General features: G+C 39.1%; 1 protein-coding gene across 2 annotated transcripts in view; it reads left to right on the forward strand.

The window, feature by feature from the left end:
* The window catches only part of tead3b (TEA domain family member 3 b), an 81,383-nt gene that overhangs the window by 31,104 nt on the left and 36,331 nt on the right, over nucleotides 1–13,948 (forward strand). For both annotated transcript variants that reach the window (XM_022675568.2, XM_022675569.2), the window contains exon 3: nucleotides 5,402–5,653. In XM_022675568.2, the coding sequence (XP_022531289.2) occupies nucleotides 5,530–5,653 (124 nt within the window). In that variant the 5' untranslated portion in view covers nucleotides 5,402–5,529. The remainder of the gene's footprint in view (nucleotides 1–5,401; nucleotides 5,654–13,948) is intronic.

The raw sequence follows: 13,948 nt of genomic DNA on the forward strand, positions 1-13,948 counted from the left end.
GCTATAAGCTAATTCAAATCGAATCTCCTGAGATTGAAAAATCGTTTCTACTGTAGATGCAACAGTTAGCTTTAGCTTCAGCATTAGCATTAGCTTTAATGCTGTTCCTCCTCTAGAGACAGTGTGTGTTTGTGCTTCAGTGTGTGTGCTTGTGTGTGTGTGTGCTTGAGTGTGTGTGCTTGTGTGTGTGTGTGTGCTGTTGTTGCATTGCGACAGGAACAATCCCACTGTTTTCCAGACCCCAAAGTGGACGCCTAAATTGGTCAGTCCACCCTTCCCCTCCTCTCTCCCCCCACCATACCACCCCCTACTCAACACACACACACACACACACACACACACACACATATACGCTCTTCCTTTCCTCTGTGTGCTCCCCTCCCCTCAACCCATGTTCTCCTCTCCTTATTTGGGCAGAGTGCTTGGGAGCATGGGGCGACTGGGCTGGGGTGGGGAAGAGGGCAGAGAGAGGGAGGGTGCTCAAAGAGAGAGATAGAGAGAGAGAGAGAGAGAGCTAGCAGTAGAAAAAAAAGAGAGAGAGAGAGAAAGAGAGAGAGAGAGAGCTCAAGCCGTGCTTCCTTAATAAGGAGATGTCTGGAATTTAAGCACAACTCTCCAATAGAGAGTGGCTTCTCTTCTCTCACTATAGCCCCCCTCCCACCCCTTTATACCCCAACACACACACACACACACACACACACACACACACATACACTGTCACACTACAGAGGTTATTAAAAAGACTTACCACAGATCTTACCACAGCTGAGTGACAGAAAGGTCCTATAAAAATGAATGATTATCCTAATATAACAAATGTAAGGATTAGTGTACAGTAAATTGACATGACCTCAATAATATGTGATAATTGTGATAGTGATGTCATTGTAATAGTGTTTATTTGTGTGTTTATTCATGTATATAACAGTGAACAGTATTTTAGACAGTCATGCAATACCAAACCAATTCTTCAATAACTGTGATTCCATACGTGTACACAGACTTTAGTAGATGAAGAAAAAAGTATATATTTTCCATACGATTGTCCATTTGATAAATTTAAATTTTAATTTAAATTCTAATTTAAATTCTAATTTTTCAAATGGTTCTTTATGGATTATAGAACTATTTGACCTTTTTGACACATAGAGAAAATGCATCAGCAGTTGTACATTCTGTTATTCTGCCATTCAGATACAAACTAAACTAAATTTTTATGACCTCTGTGGAAAAAAAAAAAGAATATTAAGAATATTTTCAATTTGACTCAACTACACAGTTTATCATGATGCGATAAAATATCAATATATTGCCCAGCCGTGGATTATAAGTAATAGTCATTGATTAATCCTAGTGTTTGACCAGGTTTTGCAGTGTCATTGCTCATTTACACTTGACAAAGCTTATACGGCTGTGTGGACTATAAAACGCATCTGTCTCGCAGTCGAGCAAAAACCTTGTATTTTAATAATTACAAATTATCAATTAACAATTAAAAAAATATTTTTAGCCTTCTATGGGTGTCAGTGTAATTTTTTTAGTTTTAAGTAATTTTTCAAGTAGTTTAGTCCTATAAGTTTAGTGTTTTAGGAATATAACCATGCTAAAATGTATTAATGTTAATATAATCCATATAAACATATTTTACTTAGAAAATTGAACCCTAGCATGCTGTGTGTTTGAATATGTACTTCCTCCCCAGTTTCTTAAAGAGCTAGAACTAGTTAAAGAGCAGTGTATGACCTTCTCTCTGTGTGTGTTTGTGTGTGTATAGAGACACACACACACACACACACACACACACACACACACACACACACACTGACCAAGCTGCTGAAAGGTAGTGCTGCTCAGATTATGCCAGAACTCCGTCTGAAGGTTTAGCACCATGGTTCTGTAAGCGGCGGGTCCGCAGGGCTCAGGTTTACCTCCTGTCCTCCAGCAGGCCAAATTTGGGCCTACCCTGGGGAATGTGAGCCCATTTTTACCTCACTTTAAACTCTCCTACAGCCCCCACACATCTGCGCTGCCCCGGCCGTCCCGATGGTCATTAGACTGAGCTTGTTTTCTCAGCGCTTTGATCACCAAACTTTAGACCTGACCCCTTCCTCCCCCACAATAATGATACCATCAAAGACGCTCATCTTTTAATCCTTTAGCCTCGTTTGACCTTCTAACTCCAACACAATCCAAACCCCTCACCGAAGAGCCTCACACACTTAAATAACCTAACATACAGTGACTGCAAGTATCTGCTGTCAGATCAGGCATTGGGAAAAGGATCTCAGGCCTTTCTACCAGTAGAGCTGGACGATATAGTAAAAGTATTATATCATGATATTTAAAGACATTTTAATGATTTAAGATTATTAATGCGATTGTTTAGACAAAAAAAAAATAATCAAGCATCAGCAGTGGCAGATTCTTAAAAAACTGCTATTCTGCTGTGATCGGTAGATCGCTGGTTTGAATCCCGGTCATGCAGCTTGCCATCAGCTGCTGGAGCCCAGAGAGAGCACAACTGGTCTTGCTCTCTCTGGGTGGGTACAGTAGATGGCGCTCTGTTATCCCTTCGTCACTCCTAGGGTGATGTGGATCAGCACAAGGCTGCGTCTGTGAGCTGATGTATCAGAACCGAGTCACTGCGCTTTCCTCCGAGTGTTAGCACTGTGATGCTACTGGGTAATGCTGCATCAGCTGCAGTTCGAAAAGAGGCGGAGTCTGACTTCACATGTGTCAGAGGAGGCGTGTGCTAGACTAAAGAGTCATAATCTGTGGGTTGGGTAATTGGCCTTGTAAATTAAGGAGAAAATGTCAAAGTAATATCGTTGTTTATATATAAAAAGTTACAGTGAAACTGCATATCATCCAATTAAATAGGATTTGTTATAGATTCGTTGCCCATAATAGCGATGATGCCACAATACTTTGTATCATCGTGTGCAGGTGTGATAGATCACTGTAAAAACCAATAGGGAGTCGGAATGGTATATGTTTATACTTCTCTACATCCAATCACAATCAGATTCACTCTATCTGGATGGAGAGATTTATCTGGATAGGGCTTTTATTGGACGATGAGAAGCCGGAATGAAAACGAGCTGAAATGAAATAGGAGTAACGAGGCAGGTTTTATTAAAATGTAAGGAGTAGAAAGTTCAGATAATTGTGTGTCAATGTAAAAAGTAGAAGCAAAAGTAAGCATTTGTAATTATTTACTCGACTCTTCTGATCACAATACTGTAAAATATCATCATGTTGGCCACCTCTAGCTCATTGCATTGCTAATTAATCAGTCTAAGTGATTGTAGACCGCGTCCTATCCTGCGTCTGCAATTAAACTTTTCCCATTCCAGACCGGCTCTCGGTTTCTTCGTTGTTTTGCTCGTTCTCTCTCTCTCTCTCTCTCTCTCTCTCTCTCTCTCTCTCTCCGTCTGCCAAGCAAAGCTTATTCTTTCAGCGCGGACGTAACCAGAGCGTTTTGAGTATCCCCCCAGGAAGGTCACGTGCCGAGTCAGCCATATTTACTCAAGCAGTGTATTTTAGTCAACATCAGCAGAAAGTGAAATAAAAGAATGAATTATGTGGGTATAATAGTCACTCATGGGACCGAGTCCTCGGGAACAATACCACGCAAAGAGAGGCAGCCTGAAAAACACTTAAGATCTCTTAACCAGTTTCAGACGTTTCGACAGCCACATTGGACCGCTCTTTCCCGACCGCAGGCATTCTTTCGGGCCTGGCCTGATTATTGAGGCCTTTTAAAATGGGGTTTTATATAATGTCAGAAATTCGTTTGTCATTTGGAGGAGGTTAGTACTGAGGAAGTCATAAGAGCAGCCAGGATTTGGGTTGTTTATACACACCCGTTTATGAGTCAATTAGAAATGAACTGTAATGCCTGCTAATTCACGGAGGTCTGCAGAGCTGGTGCTTGAATCGGGTCTTCTTTTGTGAATGTATTGTGAATGTGTTGTGAATGTATTGGGAGTTTAGGTCGTAGGATGCACCGTGCATCGTGATTTATGCTGGTTGGCTTTGTGGTCTGTGGCTTTAATTTAGGAAGATTGTTGGAGTAGACATATGGTCCCTCTTAAATCTGTTCTAAAAACTTGTTCTTTCAGAAATACATATTTTTTTTTACAAAATTCACTTGCATATGAAAAAAAAAAACATCTCACAATAATCCTATTCTTCAGGGCATTAGAACATCTCAAATTTTTAGACTATAAGGTGCACTTAAAATCCTTATAATCCGGTACGGTTTATTGATAAATTCTACCAGTCAGGTAAAGCCAGGAGCAGTAAATCCACTTCAGTGAAGTACAGCGTTATAAGGGTAAGTTTTCCCTGAAGTTTCTCCAGCACTAATGCTGGGTGCAGCAGCATTAGCATTAGCCGCTAACCGCAGCACTAGCTCTTTAGCTGCTCAAAGGCGAGTATATTGCACTTTAGTGTTAAAACAAACTACATGGGACAAAGCGCTAGCTGATAGCAGCCTGGGTTACCAGAACATTCAGGGTTCCTCAGTCTAGGGTCGTTGGGGTGGCATTTGCGCCCAGTTAGCGCTGCGGTTAGCGGCTAATGCTAATGCTACTGCTGCTGCACCCAGCCTTAGTGCTAAAGAAACTTAGTTGCAAGCTCACACATAGACACATTCATTGGAAATCTAAGCTAAAATTGTAAATTAACTGAAGCGCTTTACTCACCCAAATAAATAGTTTTCAGGAGAGAAATCTGTGTAGATTTACATCCAGTTCTTGTTTGACTTTAAAAGAAAAGGGATTTTTTAAGAGTTACAGTTTTGTTTACTGAGGCACCTATTCCCAGCTTCCTTGTTAGAAGGAAAACATGGCGACACTCTTGATCACTTTGATGTAGGCAATCTTAACTACAAGTGTCACATAATGTTCCTTATACTCTGGTGCGCCTTATGTATAAAAACAGACCATAAAATATATGCTCTTCAGGTCCTCAGGAAATACTTGGAGTTTATAAATGTTTCTGGACGTAAAGAAGTGCAATACAGGATTTTTAAAAAAGCCTGGGAACATTTTTATTTAGCCAAAAATTAATGGGTAAATCATTAGTAAAAGTTTTTTTTTTTGAGTGATGCTACTGAAGGACCATGCTTGCTAAGTAAATAAATGTAAAGGTTGTTCAAATGGTTGGTGTAGTTTAGTGGGTAATAAGGTCCTCCTCATGGTGGAGTGGGGTTCAGTTTCCAGTTGGGCGAGCTCACCATGCTACAAAGAGCATCACGGTGCAATAGAGTTTTTAAGAGTGTACTTTACATTACTCTCCATCCCAGAATCAACTCACTTAAGTCCCTGATGCAATAATGCAGTTTTACACTGTTTAATTCACACCATATATCCCCTCTCTTTCTCTCTCTCTGCAGTAATTGAGTAGTGTGCGGGCTCGTGGCAGGGCCCGGTACGAGCCGGCATCATTGCGTCGAACGAGTGGAGTGCGAATGGTAGCCCGCAGCAAGGGCTGGAGGATGGGAGCGATGAGCTGGATAAGACCATGGACGGAGACGCCGAGGGCGTGTGGAGCCCTGATATCGAGCAGAGCTTCCAGGAGGCCCTAGCCATATACCCACCATGCGGCCGCCGCAAAATCATCCTCTCAGACGAAGGCAAGATGTACGGTGAGTGAGATCACAAGTCAGTCACAGGTACTAATTTACCTGAGGTAAATCAAGGTACTAAGGTACTAAATTACCTGCCTTTTCCCCTACTTATTCTCACAGTAGAAAAAATAATCCTTTCTGATAGACCAAGAAAAGAACATAAAATACCTTTTTGAAAAGAAAAGAAAAAAAAAACAGGGTAAATCCACTCCAGTGTACAGTACAGCATGATGAGAGTGAGTTTTCAGTTAAGTTTCCCCAGCAATAAGGCTGGGTGCAGCAGCATTAGCATTAGCATTAGCTACTAACTGCAGCTCTAGCTCTTTCGCTGTTCAGAGATGAGTAGTCTAGCGCTATTGGTCAGCATTAACGTCCTGCTAGCACCGCGATTAGCAGCTAATGCTAATGCTGCTGCACCCAGCCTTAGTGCTGAAGAATCTGCACTTAAAACTCACCCTATATAATATAAGCTTTCTGTAAATAAACGGAAGCGCTTATCGCATCTTAACCTCAAACACCTAATTTAATACATATGTAGTGAATACAGTATACTGTATTTTCATTATCATGCTAGAACCTTTGAACAACTTTGCTCTGTCTGGACGTATAAAACCGAGTGTATGCAACAAATAGCCAAATAAGTGGCAAAAAAAACCCAACAAACAACCAACCTTTTTGTTAGAAACTCTGTAAGAATTCTTCATTGTAAAAACTGTAATATTTGTCATTAGACCTCTTTTTACTCACTAAACTTCTCAGTGTTAAAAACTTTTTACTGAACTTTTATTATGATTTTATTAAGCATTTTTGTGAAAAAAGTGAAAAAATATGTATTTTAATATGTTATTATATATATATATATATATATATATGTTTAATATATGTGTTATATATATATGTTAATATATGTTTAATATATGTATTTTAAATATTTTGTTATATTTCTCTTGCCACAATGACCTGAATTTTATGTTTTTAATTAAAACAAATGCAGAATTTAGTTTATATAAATGTGGAAAATGTGATATATGTGATAATGTTGTTATACAGCGAATAGCTCTATTTGAGTAATGTTATAATACATATTATGAGAAGCAAGAACTACTAAAAAAATGACAGAAAAAAATGAAGGTCAGTAAATCTGAAAATGAAGAATTTCAGTGCAGTCACCGCAAACACCATCAAAAACGTTATAATGATGAAACTGGCACTCATCAGGACGAGGAAAGGACGCACCAGGAAATAATAAAGAGCAAGAGTTCCCTCTGTTGCACAAGATTTTTTAACACTTAAGTTACTGCATGGTTTCTTATATGTTCCTTCATAGTCAGATTGACTTAAGAATAACATAAAAAAAAATACTGCTGAACAAAATCAAATGGCAACAGGAATTTATTTTCTTATTTCTAAACAGTAGACATGTGTTTAGGGATAAGATTAGTGTGAGTTGAGTGTTTGTTTTGCTGTAGAGAAAATGTATAGTTGTTTTTTGGGTGTTTTTCCATGTAGAAACAGAGAGAAGGGTCATAACCTTTTACACACTTGTTTATAACTCCTAACTGAGGCTGAGGAAACAGGAGGCTCACGTGGGAAGTGAGTGACCATTAGATAGCACACTGTCCCCCTGCTGAGACACGGAGACAGACACACACACACACACACACAACAAGAGGTTTTGCCCCCATGCATAATTCTTCATGCAGTGTCAGTTGCACCTGTTCACTCTGAAAATCTTATCAGTCACGCTCACAGCCAATCAATGTATTTCTCAGAGGCTTAAATGAAGGTTAAAGGGAAAGTTCTTTAGTTTACAACCCAGAATTTATTAAAATGGTTAAAACATTTAATAATATATATATATATATATATATATATATATATATATATATATATATATATATAAAAATTATAATGCACTCAGGTTGCTGTCAGTTTTGGTATCAATATCCCTTATGCTCCATTCTTGCAGCATCTGACAGGATTTAAAAAGGAGTTCCACTGATATTTCAAATAACCATATTTGAAGTTATATATAATAAAAGGCACTATATAAAGCAATATAAAGCACTTAAAATGCTTTAATTTTACCAAAAATTGTCTGTGCGTCTTATGAATTCTACCAGTCAGGTATTAATGAGCAGTAAAGTCACTCATCTGAAGTCCTTTTAAGAGTTATACATGAGTTCCAGTGAAGTTTCTCCAGCACCAAGACTGGAGCAGTATTAGCATTAGCCGCTAACCGAGCTAAGCACTAGCTGTTTCGCCATTCAGAGTTGAGTATTAACTGCCTCTAGCCTGCTTTTAACCCCAGCTAGCACTGCTAAAGCAACATTAGCATTATTCGCTATCCGAGCTAAACACTAGCTGTTTTGATTTTCAAAGCTAATGTAATGGCTTACATGGCGACACCCCTGTTCCTTACTAGTGTAGCATAATGCGCCTTATAAAAAAATAGATCAGACAATAGACATTTCACAATCATAGTGTGCCTTATAATCTGATTAGCCTTAAAGTGTGGCAAAATATGGTAGAATTACAGTCTGGTTTAAGTTGTTTGTGCAGTAACTGTGACTGTATTTCAGAGTTTCAGTTATAATTTAGAGCTTCTATTTCCATTATGTATTACACTTGTTTATAGAATAAAACAACAAAATGTATTTTATTGTAAACATGTATAAATAGTAAAGTCAGAGAAACTGACCATTTTAATTGGTCTCTTTTTTGTGTGTGTTTACTGGAGCTGTATGGTACAATATTAGAAAAGTACAGGGATTTTGAGCAGATTTTTAAAGTAAAAACTGATACTTTGGTGGAAGTTATTTTATGGCAGCTGTTTGAGCCTAAACAAACACACAAACATGAAATATAAATTAGCTTTATATAAAGGAGAAACTTACTACAGTCAGGGTACAGTGTTTAATGCATGGTAATTAACAACATTACCTAACAGTATTGTCACATTCCTGCTCTCAGGGTGTTTGAAATATGTAGCAATAAGGTATGTAGCAATAAAAATAAAGTCAGTAATATACAGCTCTGGGGAAAAATAAGAGACTTCTTCAGTTTCTGAATCAGTTTCTCTGATTTTGCTATTTATAGGTTTATGTTTGAGTAAAGTTAACATTGTTGTTTTATTTTATAAACTACAGACAACATTTCTCCCAAATTCCAAATAAAAATATTGTCATTTAGAGCATTTGTTTGCTGAAATAACAAAAAATATGCAGAGCTTTCAGACCTCAAATAATGCGAAAAAAGCAAGTTCATATATTTATAAAGTTTTAAGAGTTCGGAAATCAATATTTGGTGGAATAACCCTGGTTTTTAATCACAGTTTTTTCTCATGCATCTTGGCATCATGTTCTCCTCCACCAGTCTTACACACTGCTTTTGGAAAATTTTATGCCTTTACTCCTGGTGCAAAAATTCAACCATCTTCCTCTTGATTATATTCCAGAGATTTTTAATTTGGTAAAATCCAAAAAACTCCTCTTATTTTTTTCCAGAGCTGTATATCTATAATTTAGTATGTTTTTTTTTTTGTAGTATAATATACACACATGGCTTTGCTGTGGGTTTTCTGTCTGTATTAAGGAAATGGATCAGGACTTCTGAAGGCTTCACTGTATGGCTGTATAATTGGATTGTTTTTAGGCTTAGTGAGATTTTACAGAGGAGCGTCGAGTTTCTCAATATGAAAGCTGTCAGTGAGGTTAGAAGTGATGGAAAACCATTTTAATAAGGCGAAAGTAGCCTTTACTTAGAATGGAAAACTTTAGAAACTGAGAAACGCTTCAGTTTTATTAGTTTTTAAGGTTTTGTTCAAAGAAAAGGAAACATTTTTCTACACACACACACACACACACACGTACGTAGATCATAGCCAGTAGTTGTATTTTTTGTGTTGCGCTGCAGAGCAGGCCTGTACTTGCCCTGAACTGTGTGAGAAGTTCTAAAGGGCAAAGTCTTCAGACAGGTTTCTCCTGTAGGGCACAAACACCACAAACCTCCTCTTATTTTTTCCTCTTGTGTTTTTCTTCCTTATCTGGTTTGTTTTAGCATCTTGGATCATTAGCAACTCAGATTTCTAGTTGGCTATAGATTTTATCTGCACTTTATCTTTACATTTCCCTCTTCTTTTCTCTTACTCCCTCGCTCTGTTTCTTTCTCAGGACTGAAAAAGTGGCAGAACCAGCTCTGTTTGTCTTGCTCAATCACGGCGTGTTCTTCCACAGAATCTCTTTCTGTTCTTCACTCTTCCTGCTCTCTCTCTCTCTCTCTCTCTCTCTCTCTCTCTCTCTCTCTCTCGTTGCTGCAGGTGTAGTGAGGCGCTTTCTGTGTTAATGTGTTGTACCTTAACACCACTTGCCCACATGTGGAGGCGTAATTACAGAAATTACACATCCTCTCAGCTTTTCCTCAAATTACATTTTTTACAATTGCATTGGAAAAAAAGCTCACATTTTATTTTGCAAAAAAAAAAAAAAAAAGAGAGATTACTGGCCAAAAACGAAGAATGTGAAAAGGGTTCACTGTGGTGAAATTTAGCATAAGCATTAGCCGCTAACCGAGCTAAGCGCTAGCTGTTTCGATGTTTAGAAGTGAGTATTATCGGCCTGTGACCTGCTTCTAACCCCAGCTAGCACTGCTGGAGCAGAATAAGCATTAGCATCAGTCGCTAACCCCACTAAGCGCTAGCTATTTTGTCATTCAGAGCTAATGTAATGGCTTAAATAGAGACACCCCTGTACCTTACTAGTGTAGCATAATGCGCCTTATAAAAAATATATGATATGATATAGAAAAATATGGTAGAATTGCATTTCTGTTCCTCACTGTTCCTGCTCTCTCTCTCTCTCTCTCTCACTCTGAGGTGCTTTTCTGTGTTGATGTGTTGTACCTTAACACCACTTGCCCACATGTGGAGGCATAATTACAGAAATTACACATCCTCTCAGCTTTTCCTCAAATTACAGCATTGGAAAAAGAAAGATTACTGCTCAAAAACGGAGAATATTGAGTCAGATAGTTTTTTTTTTTTTCACAAAAATGGTTCACTGTGGTAAAATTTAGCATAAGCATTAGCCGCTAACTACACTAAGCGCTAGCTCTTTTGTATTTCAGAGCTATTGTAATGGCTTACATAGACACCCCTGTTCCTTACTAGTGTAGCATAATGCACCTAAAAAAAATAGACCAGAAAATAGATTTTTCTTGATAGTGAGCCTTATCATCCAGTGCACCTTATAGTGCAAAAATTTGGTAGAATTGCATTTCTTCCTGCTCTCTCTTTCTCTCTCTCTCTCTCTCTCTCTCTCTCTCTCTCTTGTGTGGCTGCAGGTGTAGTGAGGTACTTTTCTGTGTTGATGTGTTGTACCTCAACACCACTTGCCCACATGTGGAGGCGTAATTACAGAAATTACACATCCTCTCAGCTTTTCCTCAAATTACATTTTTTACAATTGCATTGGAAAAAAAGCTCACATTTTATTTTGCAAAAAAAAAAAAAAAAAGAGAGATTACTGGCCAAAAACGAAGAATGTGAAAAGGGTTCACTGTGGTGAAATTTAGCATAAGCATTAGCCGCTAACCGAGCTAAGCGCTAGCTGTTTCGATGTTTAGAAGTGAGTATTATCGGCCTGTGACCTGCTTCTAACCCCAGCTAGCACTGCTGGAGCAGAATAAGCATTAGCATCAGTCGCTAACCCCACTAAGCGCTAGCTATTTTGTCATTCAGAGCTAATGTAATGGCTTAAATAGAGACACCCCTGTACCTTACTAGTGTAGCATAATGCGCCTTATAAAAAATATATGATATGATATAGAAAAATATGGTAGAATTGCATTTCTGTTCCTCACTGTTCCTGCTCTCTCTCTCTCTCTCTCTCACTCTGAGGTGCTTTTCTGTGTTGATGTGTTGTACCTTAACACCACTTGCCCACATGTGGAGGCATAATTACAGAAATTACACATCCTCTCAGCTTTTCCTCAAATTACAGCATTGGAAAAAGAAAGATTACTGCTCAAAAACGGAGAATATTGAGTCAGATAGTTTTTTTTTTTTTCACAAAAATGGTTCACTGTGGTAAAATTTAGCATAAGCATTAGCCGCTAACTACACTAAGCGCTAGCTCTTTTGTATTTCAGAGCTATTGTAATGGCTTACATAGACACCCCTGTTCCTTACTAGTGTAGCATAATGCACCTAAAAAAAATAGACCAGAAAATAGATTTTTCTTGATAGTGAGCCTTATCATCCAGTGCACCTTATAGTGCAAATATTTGGTAGAATTGCATTTCTTCCTGCTCTCTCTTTCTCTCTCTCTCTCTCTCTCTCTCTCTCTCTCTCTCTCTCTCTCTCTCTCTCTCTCTCTCTCTCTCTCTCTCTCTCTCTCTCTCTCTCTCTGTCTTGTGTGGCTGCAGGTGTAGTGAGGTACTTTTCTGTGTTAATGTGTTGTACCTCAACACCACTTGCCCACATGTGGAGGCGTAATTACAGAAATTACACATCCTCTCAGCTTTTCCTCAAATTACAGCATTGGAAAAAAAAAAGCTCTTCTTCGTCTTCTTCATCTTCTTCTTCGTCTTCTTCTTCTTATTCTTCGTCTTCTTCTTTTTCTTACTTTTCTTATTATTTTTCTTCTTTTTCTTCTTATTTTTCTTCTTATGCTTCTCCTTCTTCTTCTTTTTCTTCTCCTTCTCCTTCTTCTTCGTCTCCTTCTTATTTTTCTTATTCTTATTTTTATTTTTCTTATGCTTATTCTCTTTATTCTTATTCTTATTTTTCTTATTCTTCTTCTCCAGCCAGCTCCTCTTCTCCCTGAGAGAAACAGTACAGCAGATACAGGCTGCGGCGCTGGGCGCTGGTTTGAATTAGTGGGCCAGGCTGAGATGTGAAGCAGAGCAGAAGGCAGTGTAGTTCTCTGATGGGAAAACGTGTGTTTAAAACCCAGAGCTGGACCCCCTCTCTCTCCACTGTCCTCACAGAACCCCACACTCAACCCGCTGCCCGGCGGCTCGGTCCCCACCGCGCTGCAGACCCGGCCGTATTACCATCCTCAGCTCCTCCTAAATCCTTCCCCGCTGAACTCCGGCCGCCAGTGTTTGGGTTCTCCTGCAGAAGCTCCTGCCAGCTTGTCTCGCGCCGGTGTCGTTTCAGAGCGCAGTATTTCTTAAGCTTAATTCTAGCGCTCGTTTCTGAAAGCTAAAAGCTTTTTGTTTGGACATCTGGTCTCCCGTGTTCCTCACAGCACGTCTTTTATGGGATCCTACGTTACCTTCGTAATGTAGCCCCTGTGAAGGGCTTTATGGGTGGCCTAGTTTGGATGAATTGATAATTTTTTTATGTGTACAGTTCAATGTAAAAGTTTGGGCACCTTACAAAGTGAGTAGAAATTGTTGGGTTGTCTTGTAGCACCGCCTGATTTAAGATCTGTCCACAAGTTGTGTTTGATGTTCGTGTCAGGAGACTGCTAGCACTTTTTCTCTGATTGGAAACTGGCATTGTTTTGGTTCACAAACCTAATTTTGAACCATTCTCCATGTTTCCACCAAAAAAAATTAGGTTCCGGAACCAGGAATGTTAATTTGCAGGGGAAACCAAAGAATACTAGATTCTAGAGCTGTATGATATATCGTTTAAGCATCGTCATCACAATGTGCACATGCACAATAGTCACATCAAACACCTCATGTTGCAGTATTTAGATTCTTGACACAAGAAGTAGATACACAGGACTGTCTCTTTGTCTGTGTGAGTGACAGGCGGCTGCTGCCTGAGAAGCGCAAAGAGAAGGGGGAGCGGGAGGGAGTATAGGAGTAATCACGAGGTAACCGCATGGCCTCTATCCACATGTTTGGGCAGGTGCTTGTAAACATGAGCACGTGTGGAAAGCTGTGCACCTCAGTCCAGCACAGTTTTTCCAGATATTTCCAGTTACAGCTGAATTCACGCTTTTAATCCTAGAAAAACAAACGCTCTTATTTACCTTTTAAGAAGCCGTTTAAATGCCTTATTAAAGGGCCGATTACTGTTGTTTTGCTGTTTTCCTCGGGTTTTGAGTTGAGCTCTGCACTGATTCAGCTCTTGATCAGTCTTGATGCGAGACTGGGGTGGGGCTGGTGACGTCATGGGCCCTGCAATGTTTAATATCGCGATATATATCTATCGTCAAAAAAAGCACCATGGTTCTTATAAGCCCGAAATGAAACTGTTTCAAGAACCAGAGTTCTTTTGGTGGAAAAGCGCTATGTGAGGACCATTCTAGAGTCCACTGTGGATTCTGATGTATGTTTAGATCATTATCTTGTCGT

Source organism: Astyanax mexicanus, chromosome 5 (genome assembly GCF_023375975.1).
Source record: "Astyanax mexicanus isolate ESR-SI-001 chromosome 5, AstMex3_surface, whole genome shotgun sequence".
In the NCBI taxonomy this organism is placed as follows: Eukaryota; Metazoa; Chordata; class Actinopteri; order Characiformes; family Acestrorhamphidae; genus Astyanax; species Astyanax mexicanus.